Source organism: Elephas maximus, chromosome 3 (genome assembly GCF_024166365.1).
Source record: "Elephas maximus indicus isolate mEleMax1 chromosome 3, mEleMax1 primary haplotype, whole genome shotgun sequence".
Taxonomy (NCBI): Eukaryota; Metazoa; Chordata; class Mammalia; order Proboscidea; family Elephantidae; genus Elephas; species Elephas maximus.
The window spans coordinates 68,930,133-68,947,213 of record NC_064821.1 but is presented as its reverse complement, the minus strand read 5'-3'; the positions used below and the strand labels follow the sequence as shown (position 1 = coordinate 68,947,213).

The 17,081-nt window shown below is 39.4% G+C and overlaps 1 protein-coding gene across 5 annotated transcripts in view; it reads right to left on the bottom strand.

The window, feature by feature from the left end:
- Positions 1–17,081, bottom strand: part of PHACTR4 (phosphatase and actin regulator 4) — a 138,369-nt gene that overhangs the window by 21,425 nt on the left and 99,863 nt on the right. For 4 of the 5 annotated variants that reach the window (XM_049878464.1, XM_049878460.1, XM_049878462.1 and 1 more), the window contains 4 exons: positions 7,857–8,030; positions 7,250–7,330; positions 3,655–3,819; positions 2,734–3,126 (listed from right to left, as the gene is read on the bottom strand). In XM_049878464.1, coding sequence (XP_049734421.1) covers positions 2,734–3,126; positions 3,655–3,819; positions 7,250–7,330; positions 7,857–8,030 — 813 coding nt within the window. The remainder of the gene's footprint in view (positions 1–2,733; positions 3,127–3,654; positions 3,820–7,249; positions 7,331–7,856; positions 8,031–17,081) is intronic. The other variant, XM_049878461.1, reaches the window with a different exon arrangement.

Below are 17,081 nucleotides of genomic sequence, written 5' to 3'. Positions count from 1 at the left end.
TCATCAATTGCTAACCCTCTACACCCAAATCCCTTATTTTGGTCTGCCCAGTGTCCTCAAATGGTCCCCTATGTCTTTCCTAGATAACAGCACCTCAAGCTTCCATTAAATAAAAATTTACTTGTCTAAATTCCATTCCCTTGGGGGCATTCAAAGTAAAAGGCTAGCTAATCTGATAATGTTTTAAGGTCAATCACTGTAAGCAAATTTTAAAAAGGACTTTATATAAGACTATTGAAAATACACACAAAAATTTCTAATGTGAATTTTAGGATCAGTGAAAGAGGTATTTTTGGGTAGATTACACTTTTGCTGCCTCTCTAAAAATAGCAATTAGCTGTTCTATCTATAACAAAACTCATCCCTGACAACACCATGTTGGAGTATTTTAACTTCTGACTTGATAAGAGGCATACATCTCAAGCTGTCAAGGAAGTGAACTCTGGTACATATGCCCTGACAATAGCATCTGGCTGTAGCTTTCTGGAAAAAAAAAGGCTAGAATGTTCCTGGGTGGGGTTTCAAGTTCCTGTCCCTTATTCAGCTATTTATGTTGGTCCTTTCTCAGTCTTAATACTCTGGGTTATGCCTACTAGGAGACAGCAGCACTGTCTAAAGCCTACTAGGAGAGAGCAGCACTGTCTAAAGTGTAGTTTCCCAGCTTTTGGACTTGTTGGGCCAAAACAATTAAAAAAAAAATTCTCAACCAACCTCAGGTTGTCGATTTTTAATATTTTCAAGTAAGATCTGATATAAAATAAACCACATATATTCAACATCCTTTCATGAAAGACACAGCATTTTAACACTGAAGAATTAGGAAAATCATAATTTCTCAGAATAAAGGATAGTTCTTCAGATCAAATCTATTTAACTTGAATAAAAACTCTGAACTGTCCTATTTTTTTCCTTCTGATGAAGACCAGTCATGGACTGATTCGATACCTTCAGTCACAGGACTAGCTGCTTTGGGCTGTTCACAACAGCCAAAAACGGCCTCTGTAATTTAGTCCACAGTATTGTTCACATATTACCATTTTACATATGTAACTTACTTTGAAAAAGGTGGGGAACCACTGGCCTAGAGAAGTGATTCTCAATGTGTATTCCCCCAAACTAGTAGTATCAGCATCATTTGGGAACTTGCTAGAGATGTAAATTCTCAGACCCTATCCCGGACTTAAGGAGCTCTGGTAGCACAGTGGTTAAGTGCTTGGCTGTAACTAAAAGCTCTGCAACTTGAACCCATGAGCCACTCCACAGGAGAGAGATGTGGCAGCCTGCTTCTGTAAAGATTACATGCTTGGAAACCCCGTGTGACAGTTCTACTCTGTCCTAGAGGGTCACTACGAGTTGGAATCCACTCAACAGCAACGGGTTTGGTTTTGGATCCAATTTATAGAATCGGAAACTGCAGGAATGGGGCCCAGCATTAATAAGCCCTCCAGGTCATTTTGATGAGAACACCCATTTAGACAACAGTTTGAGAATACCAACTTAGAAAACAGAGGTATGAACTCAACAACAGAGGGTTGAAAAGTCTGTGTTTGCTTTCTATTTCTCACAAACTACAACTCTGAGTAAGTCACATGTTCTAACTGCCCTATCTATATAACAGGTAAAATCAGTTTCCTACTTCACAAGGAGGTTTTGAAAATAAGCATGTGAAAGCTCCTCAAATTCCTCACAGATAAGTCAACATGGCACCATCCATCCAAGATAGTGATGATGATGATAATAATAGTAATAATCATCTTCTTCCTGTTTTTATTGAGCTACTCCAACCTGTCATACTCACAATGAATTCTAAGCCTGTTTTTCAAGGTTCTAGTCACCCCACCCAACTAGGTGGTACTGGCCATTTAACAAGCCTTTTTTTTAAATTCCTCTATTCGATTATTAGTAAGAACTTTAAGCAGTACTAGTATCATCTTTCCTGAAAAACTACACTATATATTGGCCACTTTCATTAGCTCTGAAGCACTCATTAGTCTGCCCTCCCTCCTTTCCTTGAAAATACATCTCAGAAGGTATGCATACATATAAAGAATATAGACCTAAGCAGGACTTACAGGTAAATACAAAAATTTACTAAGCCATAAAAATTTACTGGTTACCTTCGTTGCTTTCTCTCTTCCACCACTTATTTTATTGAGAGTAGTATCCTCACCTCTCCCAAGGTAAAGCATGATTTTATCAGGGCAATTTAAATCATATCATCTGCAGTTCACCATTAAGATACTATGCCAGATACTGAATCAAAAAGTTACACTGGTATCCATATAATCATCTTTTCTTTTGATCTGCTCAACTCATTTATGCTGAAGGAAGGCACTGGTGGTTTAAAGTGGGTTAAAAAAAACTCGTCATTTGAAGAGTTTGTCTTGCCCCTTTTCTAATTTTTTTAGCAAGTGGCACAGATAATTCCATGCAGGACAAACATGTTGTAGTTTCCATATATCCAGTCCTCCAACTATATATAGTGTTTCAGAAACACTGTTACAGGAAAACAGATATTAACCCCCCAAAACTTGTGCCTAATTTTAGTGACATCTGATCACAGCCTGTTTCCATTCATAGCCATCTGCCTCGTTTTCAAAACCTTTCCCCATACTGAGGGCATTCAAAGGGATATGATATGGAGAACTCTCTTACAGACCAAATCAATATTGTAGTAGCTATCCAGTAAACTAACCATCCAAAACACAACATAACAGAAGCCTGAAGACTCACCAATGCCAGGGTTGCTATTTCTTTGAGCTGGTTTAGGGGGAGGGACAGGGGGCTGCTTGGCAGGGACCGTATGGGTCAGGCTCAGGGTAGCAGTAGTGTTAGTGCTGGCAGGAGCGGCAGGCAGAGTCCTGGGTGCTGGCAAGGGGGTGACAGAGGAATTAACAGTCTTTGCTAGGTTTGTGGCAGCAGTGGTGGCAGCAGGCACTGTGGTGGTGGAGGCAGAGGTGGAGGAGATGGACCTTGTCGTGCTGCCGGAGGAAGTGGCATCCTTTGTTTGCCCTTCATTGGCCTCGTAAGAAGAGGACAACTGTTGCTTGGGGGGAAGTAAAAGTTGCTTGGGTGCATTCTCAGGAACAGGGTCTGCTTCAGAATTAGGCTGGCTTCCAGTTGAGCCTGTATAATAACAGATGTGATTTAAAAAAGGGAAGAGAGGAAAATCAAAGAGATTGAAGAAGCTAGCTCATCTACAGATTTATCTTCAACTTCACCAGTTATTCAATTTATATATTAGCTTACAGGCAACAGTTCCTGACGTTTTCCACTCTCAACATGGTTTTGGAATCTGACGCTTTTCCCATCAGTAAGAGGATAACTGTGGCAGGGATTCTTCATGTAAGAGTCTACTGAGGAGGTACATCAGAATCCCTTAAATAGAGGAAGAGGTATGTGTAGCTTGAAAAGTCATACTGGTGTTTGATACTTGACATCCTCTTCCTTCCTTGAGAATCACAAATTCAGGTATGTTGGGAATGAGAGAATGAGAAGTGTAAAATTCCACTACACGTTGCAACTAGTTGAGGAACTGCTAGTAGAGAACAGAATTCCCTCTAATTTCAATTCTCCCCACTCTCTTACAAATTCTTCAGGTAAATGACAGTGATTGTTCCATAGCTCTTAAACTCAAAATCCAGAGCTTTTTACCCAGTCGTTTCTTTGAGTCCTCTTCTGGAGCGGGTTTCCAGAGACTTGCTATTTTTCCTGGCTCTTCCTCCTCTTGGACTGGACTAGCAGATCTGGCACCCCCAATAGGGGTGGTGTGGCCATTCTTTAACATGGCATGGCTCAACTTCCCTGGATCCTCACCACCTGCAAGGCCCAAAAGAAAAGAATAAATGGAACGAACTGGTATGATTATACAGGGAGAAAAGCTGGTGATTTCTAACTTCTTTCATTCCCTTCACCTCCTTCCTGATGTTAGCTTATTATCTACATCTAGATTATCTGGATTCTTATAATCTAGTAATTCCTATTTCCAATAAACATCTGATTGTCTATTATATGTCAGATGTTAAGAAACCTAGATGAATAAGATAGATTTATAAAACACAAGTAATTACGCTAAATGTCTATAAAAAAGAGCTATAATGTGTGGAGTGTTGTGGTAGGGATGAAGAAGCAATTTTCCTGGGGATAAGAGTGGGGTAAGAAAAGCTTCGTAAGAAATGGTACGTGAACTGGGTCTTGAATGATGAGTACGAGTCCATCACATTGATGACAAGAAGAGGACTGACAGTCTAGGAAAAAGGAAGCGTGAAATTATTTGACATATTTGGGGGCTGGTAATTAGTTTATTCTGGCAGGAGAATAGGGTACACGTAAGAAATGGTATGGATGAGTTTGGAAAGGCAGGCAAAAGCCCAAGCTATAAAGGATACCAAATACCATGTTAAGGAGCCTTGACTGTCGGTAACAGTAAGCCATCAAAGATTGAGAAGCAGGAGAGAAACATCATCTGATTTGTCTTTTAGTAAGGTTAACTCTGAGAGGACGGAGAAGGATGGATTATACGGGGGCAGAGATTGGAGTAGGAAAACCAATAATGAGCTACTTTTAGAATCTAGGTGAGAAACAGCACAGGCTGACCAAGAGCAGAAAGGGTGGAGAGGAAGGGGCAGGGCTGATAGATAGATTGGAGGTAAACATGATATACACATGAATCCCTACACACTAAGCTACGTGGATAATCACCGGGCTGGAGGCTTTGGGCTGACCTGTACTGATCACCTATGACCGAGAGAACTGTAGGTGAGATTCCTTCATGGAGTAACTAGATGAACTTTTCCAGTTACTCTTGAGGTTTCCTAGACTCTCTTGGAGGATAGGACTGAAAAATTGAGGCTAGAGACAAAAAACTCTGTCTCACTTCCCAGTGTCATATGAACTAGAACTGGCTTGCTTTCCAAATGGTGTCATTCTTTGCTTTCCATAGTGAGACACTTTGGGTAATATCATTTTGGTGTCCCTTCAGTCTTCATAGACTAGCCCCTCTTATTCCAATCCACCATAAATCTCTTTACCCAAATGCTTTTCTTCTTCCTACTAGGAGATTATTGTTGTGTGCTGCTGAGTCAATTCTGACTCATAGTGATCCTACAGAACAAAGTAGAACTGCCCCATTGGGTTTCCCAGGATATAATCTTTCACAGGAGCAGACAGCCAGGTCTTTTCTCCCGTGGAGCTGCTGGTGGGTTTGAACCACTGACTTTTCTGTTAGCAGTGAAGTGCTTAATTGTTTGTGCCACCAGGGCTCCTTACTAGGAAATTAGACAGTATCATTCTTTATGCAGTCTCAGTGAAAGGTGGAGCTTGGGCTACAAGTAGTAGAGTCTGAGGCAAATAAGTACCAGTGAAAATTAGCTTTAGAAGTGTAAGTATTCTGACAACTACTTTCTTATTTTAAAAAAGCGGAGGGGCAAGATGACAATTATACAAAAGTAGTAAGTTACTGCTTATGTTAATATGGCCCAGCTTTAAAAAAAATAGGCCTTTCTAGACTAGAAAGAAATTAATGGTCTCAAAGCCAACAAAGACTGCTACTTTTGACAACAAAATAGTGATAGTTTAAGACACATTATTAATTAGTTTCTACCCAGTACACACTACTAAAATACATGCAAAAGTGATTGGTTATATCTTAAGTTAATTGATCACGAATGTCTACTTTAAAGAATCACTTCTAATGCAAACGGTTTCTGCAATGCTAACAGTGCAGCAGAAGTAGTACCAGGCTTCACCATCTGTGAATGCCCCCAAACACCTCAGAACATCCATTAAATATTTTATAATACAGTCAAGTTAGAACCATAATAAAGCCAAATGCCATTTTTGAGTATGAAGAGGAACCAAAACTGCTTCTGGCCTAAACTGGAGATATATCAACCAGGCCCCCAAAGCCCACCCCTTTATGTAGAATAAAGTTTAGGTCGATTCTTTGGTTGCGGGATGGCATCCCGTCCAATGGCTGTAGTTCATTATTTATCAGTTGAGCCTCTGAGCCTTGCAGACTAAAAACGACTTGGATCAAGAGCAGGGCAAAAGAGACTCAAAGGCAAAAAACAAGAAAGTAGTGATGTGCAGGGTTGGTGATAATGAGGAAGAGAAGTGAGAGACAGGAGAGGGCGTGGAAGAGGAATGGCTACATCCAAAAAGCAAGACTAATGGTTGAAATGTTTCGTTTCATATATTTCACCACAATTAAAAAAAAAAAGCAAAAGCCAAAAGTGCTGGAATGGGGGCAGTGTAATTGTGGTTAACCACCTAAATACCTAGATTTTATATCCTACTGTAAAAAGTAGTCATGAATAGTTGATGAGATTAAAGAAACAATTACAACCTACATTAAAAGAATTTGCCTTGGTGGAGAAATATTGGAATAAGTAAAACTTTTCATCACTTTGTATCCTGAAAAAGGATATTTTTTACCTCCTGGCATTTATGAAGTTTTTTTTTTTACCTCAAGTATAATGTATATTTTGCTCATTAAAAAGTTATACAAAAACAAAAGTTAAACACGCTCATTCTTAATCATGTAGAAAGTTCAGAAAAACAGAAACCCCGCCCCCGCCACATTCCCACCCCAACCTCCCAAGGTAACCAATGCTAATAACATTTTAGTATCTTTCTTTCAAGCTTTTTTTCTCTGCTTAGTTTTAATACAGTTGAGATATCAAATCTTCAGTATACTATTTAGTTTTGTGAACAGGCAATGCATTCACATGGCTCAAAAACCAAAAAGTATCATATTCCATTTGTTTGGTTCCTTTCACCCATCTTTCAAAAGATAAAGGAGAGAAATGAAATGTAACTGATGTTTTAACTTTTATGATAAGCTGCTTCATGAAAATCACACAGTGGAGAAAGTCCTGACAATATTAAGCCAGCAATGAGGGCTGAAATAGCAAAACATGATCTTTATGACAGATAAAAGATTACGGCAGCAATATGGATACAAAATTGGTTTAAAAAAAAAAAAGGAAACGACACATAGTGCTACAGCCCGCAGGAAGCTAAGGATGTATACAGACAGGGGTGTTTGCTCTGGATCCTTCACCACGCACTCAGTTTCACAGTAGAAGACCAGAGCCAGAAGGTGGACACTTGGAGACAAGGGTGGAAAAAAAAAAAAATGAACACCAGTTTAAAAAAAGTGAAAAAAGAGAGAGAGAAAGAAGGAAGATGTGGATACCTAATCAGAATTGATCAGAGACAGGCATGTGCTATTCATTTGCAAACTCACCCTGCTCAGGGTCTTCCACCAGAACCCCTCTCTTAATCAGCTCTTCTCTTGGTTTTCGCATAGATATCTTTCGCTCTAAAACTAACATTAAATTGGAAAACAGCACTCAGATATGTGGCAATTAAGGTCAACTTTACTGTTAACATTCTAACTCCACAGGTAAAAGAATAAAGTGATTCAAATTTAAAAACATAATTTCTTTCATATTCTGTCCTACTGGGGCATAATATTCTGTACTACTGGGGCTATACTTTTATAACTGTAAACTTTTTTAATTTAAATTTCAATAGTAAGGTATTTATGAATGGACTATATGTGGGTGGGAAGTAGGCAGAGTAGAAAAAAGTGAATCTTCAATTTGTTACAGTTTCATCAGTAACTCCATTCACCACTCCACAGATAAACTTTAATCCCACCAAAACACCAACCTGAGAATGAGGCTACACTACACAATGCTTAGTGAGTGACCACTTGATTGGTCAGTTCTAAAAGAATAATTCCCTCTTCAACTAGGAGGTTACAGAAGCTTGGGAAGAGAATGAAAAAGTTAGATGCTTAAACAGCAAACTCTTTAACTTTAGAACATATTTAAATCTTAATATTTTACCTTCTGATGTCTCTTTAAATTTATCACTGCTTTTTTTTTTCCGCCACTTCCAGGGTTTGAAGATTTTGCCAAAGCCTGAGAACTTGCTCTTCCTTTTGGTGGGAGGCGTTATGTCTCCTGCTTCCACACTGTCCATGATCATGCTTGAGTCTACAGTGGGCTGGCCTGCTTCTTCTGTTGCATGGTGAGAAGGAGAGAGGGAAAAGAAGAGCCAACTGATTATTTCAGCCACATCTCTAAAATGTCTCTTCCCCTTTCTTCCTGTGGTGGTTGGAAAGGATCAGGGCAATGATAAAAACCATGCAGACAGTCAGACTCCTTGACATCACACATCAATATCCCTAACAGATACTAAGGAGGAAAAGGAACCAAACCAAACTGATAAAATTTTGGAATAAAAATTCAGTGAGATGACTAGTACCCTCTCAAAATCTTTTAAAGGCAACCCTGCCCCCCCAAAATAGGTATCTTCTTAACATGCATGAGATCTCACCTCAGTGCAGCCTATCATTGTCACCATTCTTACTCTCTTGGTATGGGGGAAGGCCCTGTCTTCCTACCTCCTGTGTCATTGAAGCAGGGAATTCTGCTATTCCTGAGTCAGTCATTAGTTGCTGTTAAGCAGTGTCCTCTCTCTACCTTCTTCTTTCAGGATATAAATAGTTCAGGGACAGGTACATTAAGTGTTAACACCTTACTTGTATCTGTTTATTAGGTTATTTTATTCCTTCACGGAAAGGACCACAGGTAGTTTTGGAGCACGGAAATATGCTTGAGTAGGAACGTTTTAAAATGCAGGTGTATTTTTACAGAGTACAGGTATATGTTGCTTTACATCCACAATTATGTTCTGTGAAATAAGACATTATGCAATTTGGACTTTGCTGCAACACCATATATATACAGGCAGTCCCTGTATAACCCATAGTTAAATCCCGGTAAAGCCTATTATATGAAATCTTATGGGACCCTCTGGACAAAGCCCAAAAGCTGTATCCATTGTATCAGTTAGTGTGGGTGGGCCTTGAGGGGGCTGCGCTAGCAGCCAGGTGGGGACTTTGCAGTGGGCATATGGAGAAGTGGCTGGGGGCTTGGGGGGGCAGTGGGTGAAGGAGGTGGGGGGGATGGGTATGCAGGTGCTGGGAGCACGGCTGGCTGGGGTGGTCCTGGATGCCGAAGCCCTTTGGTGCTGCCGGCTCCCTAATTATGTGCAGTCACCACTGCGTCCCCACCAGCGCCTGAGGCAGGAGTGGAGGAGCCCTGGCAGGTGCTGCCCTGCATCAGGAGTGAAAGGCTGCACAGCTACTGGGGAGTGAATTAAGCCAGGAGGAGGAAAGAGAGGAGGAGGAGGAGGGGGGTTGGGATGCGCCCTGGAGATCCACTGCTCATTCACTCTGGGGGTTTGGGGTCTTTAAAAGCATTGGGGTAATAATAAGCAAAAGCAGAGCTTTTTCCCTTAAGAAAGAACCTTTAAGGGACCTCAGATGTATATGTGTTGGGATGTCACCTGAATGGACCTTATGTGGCGTGCATGACTGTAGAGGTGAGATTCCAAAGTTTGCCAATCTCAGTATTGCATCAGAGATAATCCTGATTTTATAGGTGTGACCAAAAAAAAAAAAAAACACAGCTGACACGATAAATTTGCAGGATTGGAATGAAAGGCCACCAGCCCCTCATTATGACCACACATGCAGGACTAATTAGTTAGCTTTAATGACGGAGAAAGCAGCAGCCAAGGCTGGGCCAAGAATTAAAAAAAAAAAAAAGTCAGGAAGGCAACAAAAAAAGCAGGAAGGCAACACAATACAATTTTGCACTCCACCTACTGTCCCAGGGTTTTCTGGAGAAGTCTAGAGGGGAAGAAAAAAAGAGTCATGGGGAATGACAGTCCAGGAATTAAAGTGACACCTCTATTTTATAGAAATATATCAAGAAACACATACTATGTTACAGTATGTGGTAAGTTAAAATATTTACTGTAAAAATTTTCACATCTAAAGCAAACAGCACTTTTTTTGACAAGTAAAAGGGGCACAATACATGCACTAAACATCTCTCTTTTCTTTAATACTGTAGGTATTTTTCCTAAGAGAAAATACACAATTGACAAGCACTGATATTTTTGAGAAAGTTACCAAATTCAATCTTTTTTTTAGATAGGAGTCTAGGCAAGTCTGATGATAGATTTACACAATTGTAATTATCAGGGTGACTGCAGCAATGACTGCTGATGTATTCGTTTGCTGTGCCCAGAAGACTTAGTCAAAATAGTATGCTGATTACTAAAGTACACCACACTGAGGTGATCCTTTTCATCCTAATTGTATCACTTACTTGAAGGCATTCCCTTCCTGGGTCTCAACTATTTTGTTTCTTTAAATGAAATGCTCTAGAATCTGATTATAACATTGGACCATATTAAAAATGTTTACTTGCCAGAGACATCAGAAGAACGGCTGTCATAACAATTTCCCTCAATGGTACCCTGGGACCGGTCCTAAGAACAGTACTAGGGTGAACACAGCATTGCTTTAAGAGTTGGTGCTATAAGACAGTATTCTCCTGATTATGAAATGTCATTAAGAACTGATGACATTTCTGAACATTCATACTATAATATTTAACATATGTTAATGACAATGCTTTCCAAGACATAGGCAATCTCAGAAATTGAGCTGTATAACACAAGCTGTTCATTCTCAAATAGCAGTCATACTTGTAGAGGCAAGGAAGGACTGAAACTTTAAATCTCAGCTAACTTACCACTGGGTGAATTTCACTCAGTTCCAAAAGAAACATAGAAAAATGCCTGTTTGGTTAAAAGTATTATGGAATATCCAAATTAAAAAAATATAGACTAACAATATGAAAGACAACATTACTAGTGCTGTGTGATACTTTTGCAAAGAAAAATGACCAATAAGCTTTAAAAATTGAGAAGGTAACATATTCACATGTAAGTTCCTGTCTTTAAAGTCCTCAAATGAAATATATTCGATCCAGTCCATCTTCACGTATCTTCTGGGATATCTGATCAATTCTAGAGTTGGAATTAGTTCACCCCCCCTTTTTTTTTTAAATAATTTTTATTGTGCTTTAAGTTTACAATTCAAGTCAGTCTCTCACATATAAACTTATATACACCTTACTATATACTCCCACTTACTCGCCCCCTAATGAGCCAGCCCGCTCCCTCCTTCTAGTCTCTCCTTTCGTGACCGTTTAGCCAGTTTCTAACCCTCTTCTATCCTCCCATCTCCCCGCTAGACAGGAGCTTCCAACATAGTTTCAACTGTCCACCTGATACAAGTAGCTCACTCCTCATCAGCATCTCTCTCCAACCCATTGTCCGGTCCAATCCATGTCTGATGAGTTGTCTTCGGGAATGGTTCCTGTCCTGGGCCAACAGAAGGTTTGGGGACCATGACCACCGGGATCCTTCTAGTCTCAGTCAGACCATTAAGTCTGGTCTTTTTATGAGAATTTGGGGTCTGCATCCCACTGCTCTCCTGCTCCCTCAGAGGTGCTCTGTTGTGCTCCCTGTCAGGGCAGTCAGTGGTTGTGGCCGGGCACCATCTAGTAGTTCGCCCCCTTTTAAATCTTCATAATAAACTTGAATAGTATTTCTTATGTATGTGTCACCTTTCTCTTTCAGATTCAAAACAACAATATCATATTCTTTCAAACATATTTACACCTGCCAGCATATGAACTCAAAACAGATGTTTTAAAAGTGTAGCATACACAGAAAATGTCAACAGCTCATGATATTAATGAATGTGTCCACAGCCACATCTATTGCTTAGAACAGCCCTCCTCTTTATGTAGAAAACTCTAGTCGCTGAATATAAGAAACAAAAAGTTTTTTTCTTTGTTGCTCCATGCAAATGTTCTTCATTTTCATGTTTACAAAACTTTTAGAAATGGATACGCCTCTTGCCTCATGTAGTGTGATTCAGCTCCACCCAGCCCTGCCCCGGTTATCACCCCAAATTCATTCATTCATATTCTCTTCTCCACTTCCCTCCATAACATATGCCCATGCATGCATATATGCATCTCTTAGGCAACAGAACCTTATTTCAGTAACTTCCAAATCTGTATAACACTCAGAATCAGGCCAGCTGCCTTTTCAAAATAAAGACTCTCCAAGAGGTGAGGTCTAAGAATCTAAAATTTCCCAGTAATTCTTATGATCAGCCAAGTTTGTTATACCCAGTCACAGATTATCATCTGGAAATTTCGTGCATGTTAAAAGAGACAGAGGCAGACCATTTCTGGCTGTAAACTACTTCTGTGTTGAACAAGAATAAACTAGAAAATTATGGTATCATTCTAGTGTTTTCTATTCAGCAAGGTATTCCCAGGAAGGAACTGTGAGGGTCTTCCCTGTGTTTCCTAGTCTCAGATACAGTTCAAATAAAAAATAAACAACAACATAGTTTCTGTTTTTGTTTCCAGATTTATAGTATTTTATCTTCCATGTGCAGAGTCCCTGGATGGCGCAGTTAAGCTCTCAACTACGAGCCAAAGGCCTGCCATCTGCTTCAAAAGGTCATAACCTTGAAAACCCTATGGAGCAGTTCTACTCTCCCCACACATGGGGTTGCCAAGAGTCAGAATCGGCTCGTTGGCAACTAACAAAATAACAACATGTTCTATGTGCACTCGAAGAGAAAGTGCATTTTGCAGTTGCTGGGTGTAGTGTTTTATACATGCTAAGCAGGTCAAGTTGATTATTCATGTGGTACAAATCACTAATATTCTTTGTCATTTGTTGTAGGCTTTTTTTTTTTTTTCTATCAATTACTGAGAGGTATGTTTCCTCCAAGGATCAAAGTGGAGTGGGTTTGTGTCTCTTCTTTAAGCTCTCTTAATTTTTGCTTTAAATACTTTGAAGTTAATTTAAGGTTATTATATCTTTCAGTTGAATTGACCCTTTTAAACATTATAAAATTTCCTGTCATTCTAGCAACACTTTTGCCCTGATGTTATTTTTCTATTCAGTTTGACAATCACTGACTTTAAAAAAATTTTTATTGTGGTGAAAATATACATAACAAAACATATGCCATCTCAACAATTTCTACATGTACAATTCAATAGACAATCATTGACCTTTAATTGGAGTGTTTAATCCATATACATTTCATATTTTTACAGATATAATTGGGTTTAAGTCTACCATCTTGCTATGTTTTCAATTTGTCTCATTTGTTTTGTGCATACTTGACTTAACCACAATTTACCTTAAATTAGTAATTTTACTGCTTCCCAACAAGGCAAGAAACTTGTAACCGTTTAAGCTACCTCCTACCTGCCTTTTGTGCTATTGTAGTTGTATATTTTACTTCTGTACACATGTAACATTAAATGCAGAAAACATTATTATTCTTATTATTTTGACATAACATATTCTTTTACATTTCCTACATATTTGCCCTTTCAGACACTCTTAATTTCTTCCTGTAATTTTGTGCTTCCATCCAGGACAGCTTATTTCATCTTAATTTTTGAAGGGTATCTTCACTGAGTATAGTATTCCAGGTTGGGAGGTGTTTTTGTTTTGTTTTAATTTCAGTACTGCTTTTCTTTATGTGTTTCAGTTTGCATACTTCCTATTCGCCTGTAGAGTTCACTAATTCTATTTTCTGCTCTGTCCAGTCTTCTGTTAAACCTACCCAATGAGTTCTTAATGTCCAGATAATACATTTCTCAGTTCTGGAATGTCCATGTGTCTTTGCAGACACCAATTCTGTTAAAAATTCCCATTTTTCTTTCATATTTGTCCATCTTTTCCTCTATTTTCTTCAAAATATATTAATATTAATCATAATTATTTTAAGGTCTTTGATAATACCATTTTTTTAAAAAAAAATCACCTTTGGGTCTGCTTTTAACTTTTTTTTCCTTCTTGATTACTGGTCATATTTTCCTGTTTCTTTGCAAGTATATTTATCTTACTAGGGTATCAGACATTGTTTAAAAAAGAACCATAGAGGTTCCAAATATCTTCCTATACCAAGTGTTCTCTCTTTTCTTTGTTAAGCAGAAAGAGTGAGACGATAATTACTTCAATCTAACCAGGAATTGAGCTGGGTCAGGAGTGAACTACAGTAACAGTAAGACTCAGTGCTCCTCTGGATCCTCCTCACCCAGGCATCTGACTGAGAGCCTGGTAGTTTTTACTCTTCTCAGCCCCAAGAAAGTCTCTTTCCCCTCTGGAATTTTAGCTCATTTAAATTCTCAAAATGATGAAGTAAAAGAGCTGAACAGAAGATTTCGAAGGGTGGCTCAACAAGACAAAGTATTATGAGGACATGTGCAAACACCTGGAAATAGAAAGCCAAAAGGGAAGAACACGCTCAGCATTTCTTAAGCTGAAAGAATTTAAGAAAAAATTTGAGCTTTGAGTTGCAATACTGAAGAATTCTATGAGGAAAATATTAACGCAGTAAGCATCAAAAGAAGATGGAAGGAATACACAGAATCGCTATACCAAAAAGAACTGGTCGATGTTCAACCATTTCAGGAGGTGACAGACGATCAGAAACCAATACTAATGAAGGAAGAAGTCCAAGATGCACTGAAGGCACTGGTGAAAAACAAGGACCCGGGAATTAACAGAATAGCAATTGAGATGTTCCAGCAAATAGATGCAGCACTGGAAGTGCTCACTCGTCTATACCAAGAAATCTGGAAGACAGCTACCTGGCCAACCGACTGGAAGAGATCAGTATTTATGCCTATTTCCAAGAAAGGTGATCCAACCAAAGGCGGAAATTATTGAACGATATTAATACCATATGCAAGCAAAATTTTGCTGAAGATCATTCAAAAGCAGCTACAGCAGTATATCTATAGGCAACTGCCAGGAATTTAAGCTCGATTCAGAAAATACCAGAAAGATGTTTAACCTGTGTTCTACTGACTATTCTAAGGAATTCAACTGTGTGGATCATAACAAATTATGGATAACACTGCGGAGAATGGGAATTCTGGAACACGTAATTGTGCTCATGAGAAATCTGTACATGCATCAGGAGGCAGTCGTTCAAAGAGAACAAGGGGATAACTGCACGGTTAAAGTCAGGAAAGGTGTGTGTCAGGGTTGTATCCTTTCACCACACCTACTCAATCTGTATGCTGAGCAAATAATCTCAGAAGCTGGACTACATGAAGAAGAACGAGGCGTCAGGATTGCAGGTAGACTCATTAACAATTTGCTGGTACTCCTTCCCTTCCTCTAGGGTCTGTTTCCCAGGGTCTAGTAACTAGTATTTACTGCAAAGCTAGTTGCCCATCTTGCAGTATTGTTTCACAGGTCACAGCTGAATACTAGCTTGTTGAATACTAGCTTGTTGAATACTAGCAGTGAACAATAGGAAATGGAAATTTTAAAATACAGTACCATTTACAATGTTGTTAGGTGCCGTGCAGTTGGTTCTGACTCAGAGCAACCCTGTGCACAACAGGATGAAACGCTGCCTAGTCCTATGTCATCCTTATAATCGTTGTTACGCTTGAGCCCATTGTTGCAGCCACTGTGTCAGTCTACCTTGTTGAGGGTCTGCCTCTTTTCCGCTGACCCTATACTTTCCCAAGCACAATGTTGTTCTCCAGGGACTGATCCCTCCTGACAACATGTCCAAAGTATGTAAGATGCAGTCTCATCATCCTTGCTTCTAAGGAGAATTCTGGTTGTACTTCTTCTAAGACAGATTTGTTCGTTCTTTTGGCAGTCCCTGGTATATTCAATATTCTTTGCCAACACCACAATTCAAAGGCAGCAATTCTTCTTCGGTCTTTATTCACTGACCAGCTTTCCCACGCATATGATGCGATTGAAAATGCCATAGCTTGGGTCAGGCACACCTTGGTCTTCAAGGTGACGTCTTTGCTCTTCAACACTTTAAAGAGGTCCTTTGCAGCAGATTTACCCAATGCAACGCGACTTTTGATTTCTGGACTGATGCTTCCAATGCTGTTGATTGTGGATCCAAGTAAAATGAAATCCTTGACAACTTCAATCTTTTCTCCGTTTACCATGATGTTGCTCATTGGTCCAGTTGTGAGGATTTCTGTTTTCTTTATGTTGAGGTGCAATCCATACTGAAGGCTATAGTCTTTGATCTTCATCAATAAGTGCTTCAAGCCCCTTTCACTTTCGGCAAGCAAGGCTGTGTCATCTGCATAACGCAGGTTGTTAATGAGTCTTCCTCCAATCCTGATGCCCTGTTATTCTTCATATAGACCAGTTTCTCATATTATTTGGCCATCATACAGACTGAATAGGTATGGTGAAAGAATACAATCCTGATGCACAACTTTCCTGACTTTAAACCAATCAGTATCCCCTTGTTCTGTCCAAACAACTGCCTCTTGATCTATGTAAAGGTTCATCATGAGTACAATTAAGTGTTCTGGAATTCCCATTCTTTGCAATGTTATCCATAATTTGTTATGATCCACACAGTCGAATGCCTTTGCATAGTCAATAGAACACAGGTAAACATTCTTCTGGTATTCTCTGCTTTCAGCCAGGATCCATCTGACATCAGCAATGATATCCCTGGTTCCATGTCCTCTTCTGAAACCAGCCTGAATTTCTGGCAGTTGCCTATGGACACACTGCTGCAGCCATTTTTGAACGATCTTCAGCAAAATTTTCCTTGTGTGTGATATTAATATTGTTCCATAATTTCCACATTTGGTTGGATCACCTTTCTTGGGAACAGGCATAAATATGGATCTCTTCCAGTCAGTTGGTCAGGAAGCTGTCTTCCATATTTCTTGGCATAGACGAGTGAGCACCTCCAGTGCTGCATCTGTTTGTTGAAACATCTCAATTGATATCCCATCAATTCCCGGAGCCTTGTTTTTTACCAATACCCTCAGGGCAGCTTGGACTTCTTCCTTCAGTACCATCGGTTCCTGATCATATGCTACCTCTTGAAATGGTTGAACATCGACTAATTCTTTTTGGTATAATGACTCTGTGTATTCCTTCCATCTTCTTTCGATGCTTCCTGCATCGTTTAATATTTTCCCCACAGAATCCTTCACTATTGCAACTCAAAGCTTGAATTTTTCCTTCAGTTCTTTCAGCTTGAGAAACGCAGAGCATGTTCTTCCTGTTTGGTTTTCCATCTCCAGCTCTTTGCACATGTCATTATAATGCTTTACTGTGTCTTCTTGAGACGCCCTTTGAAATCTTCTGTT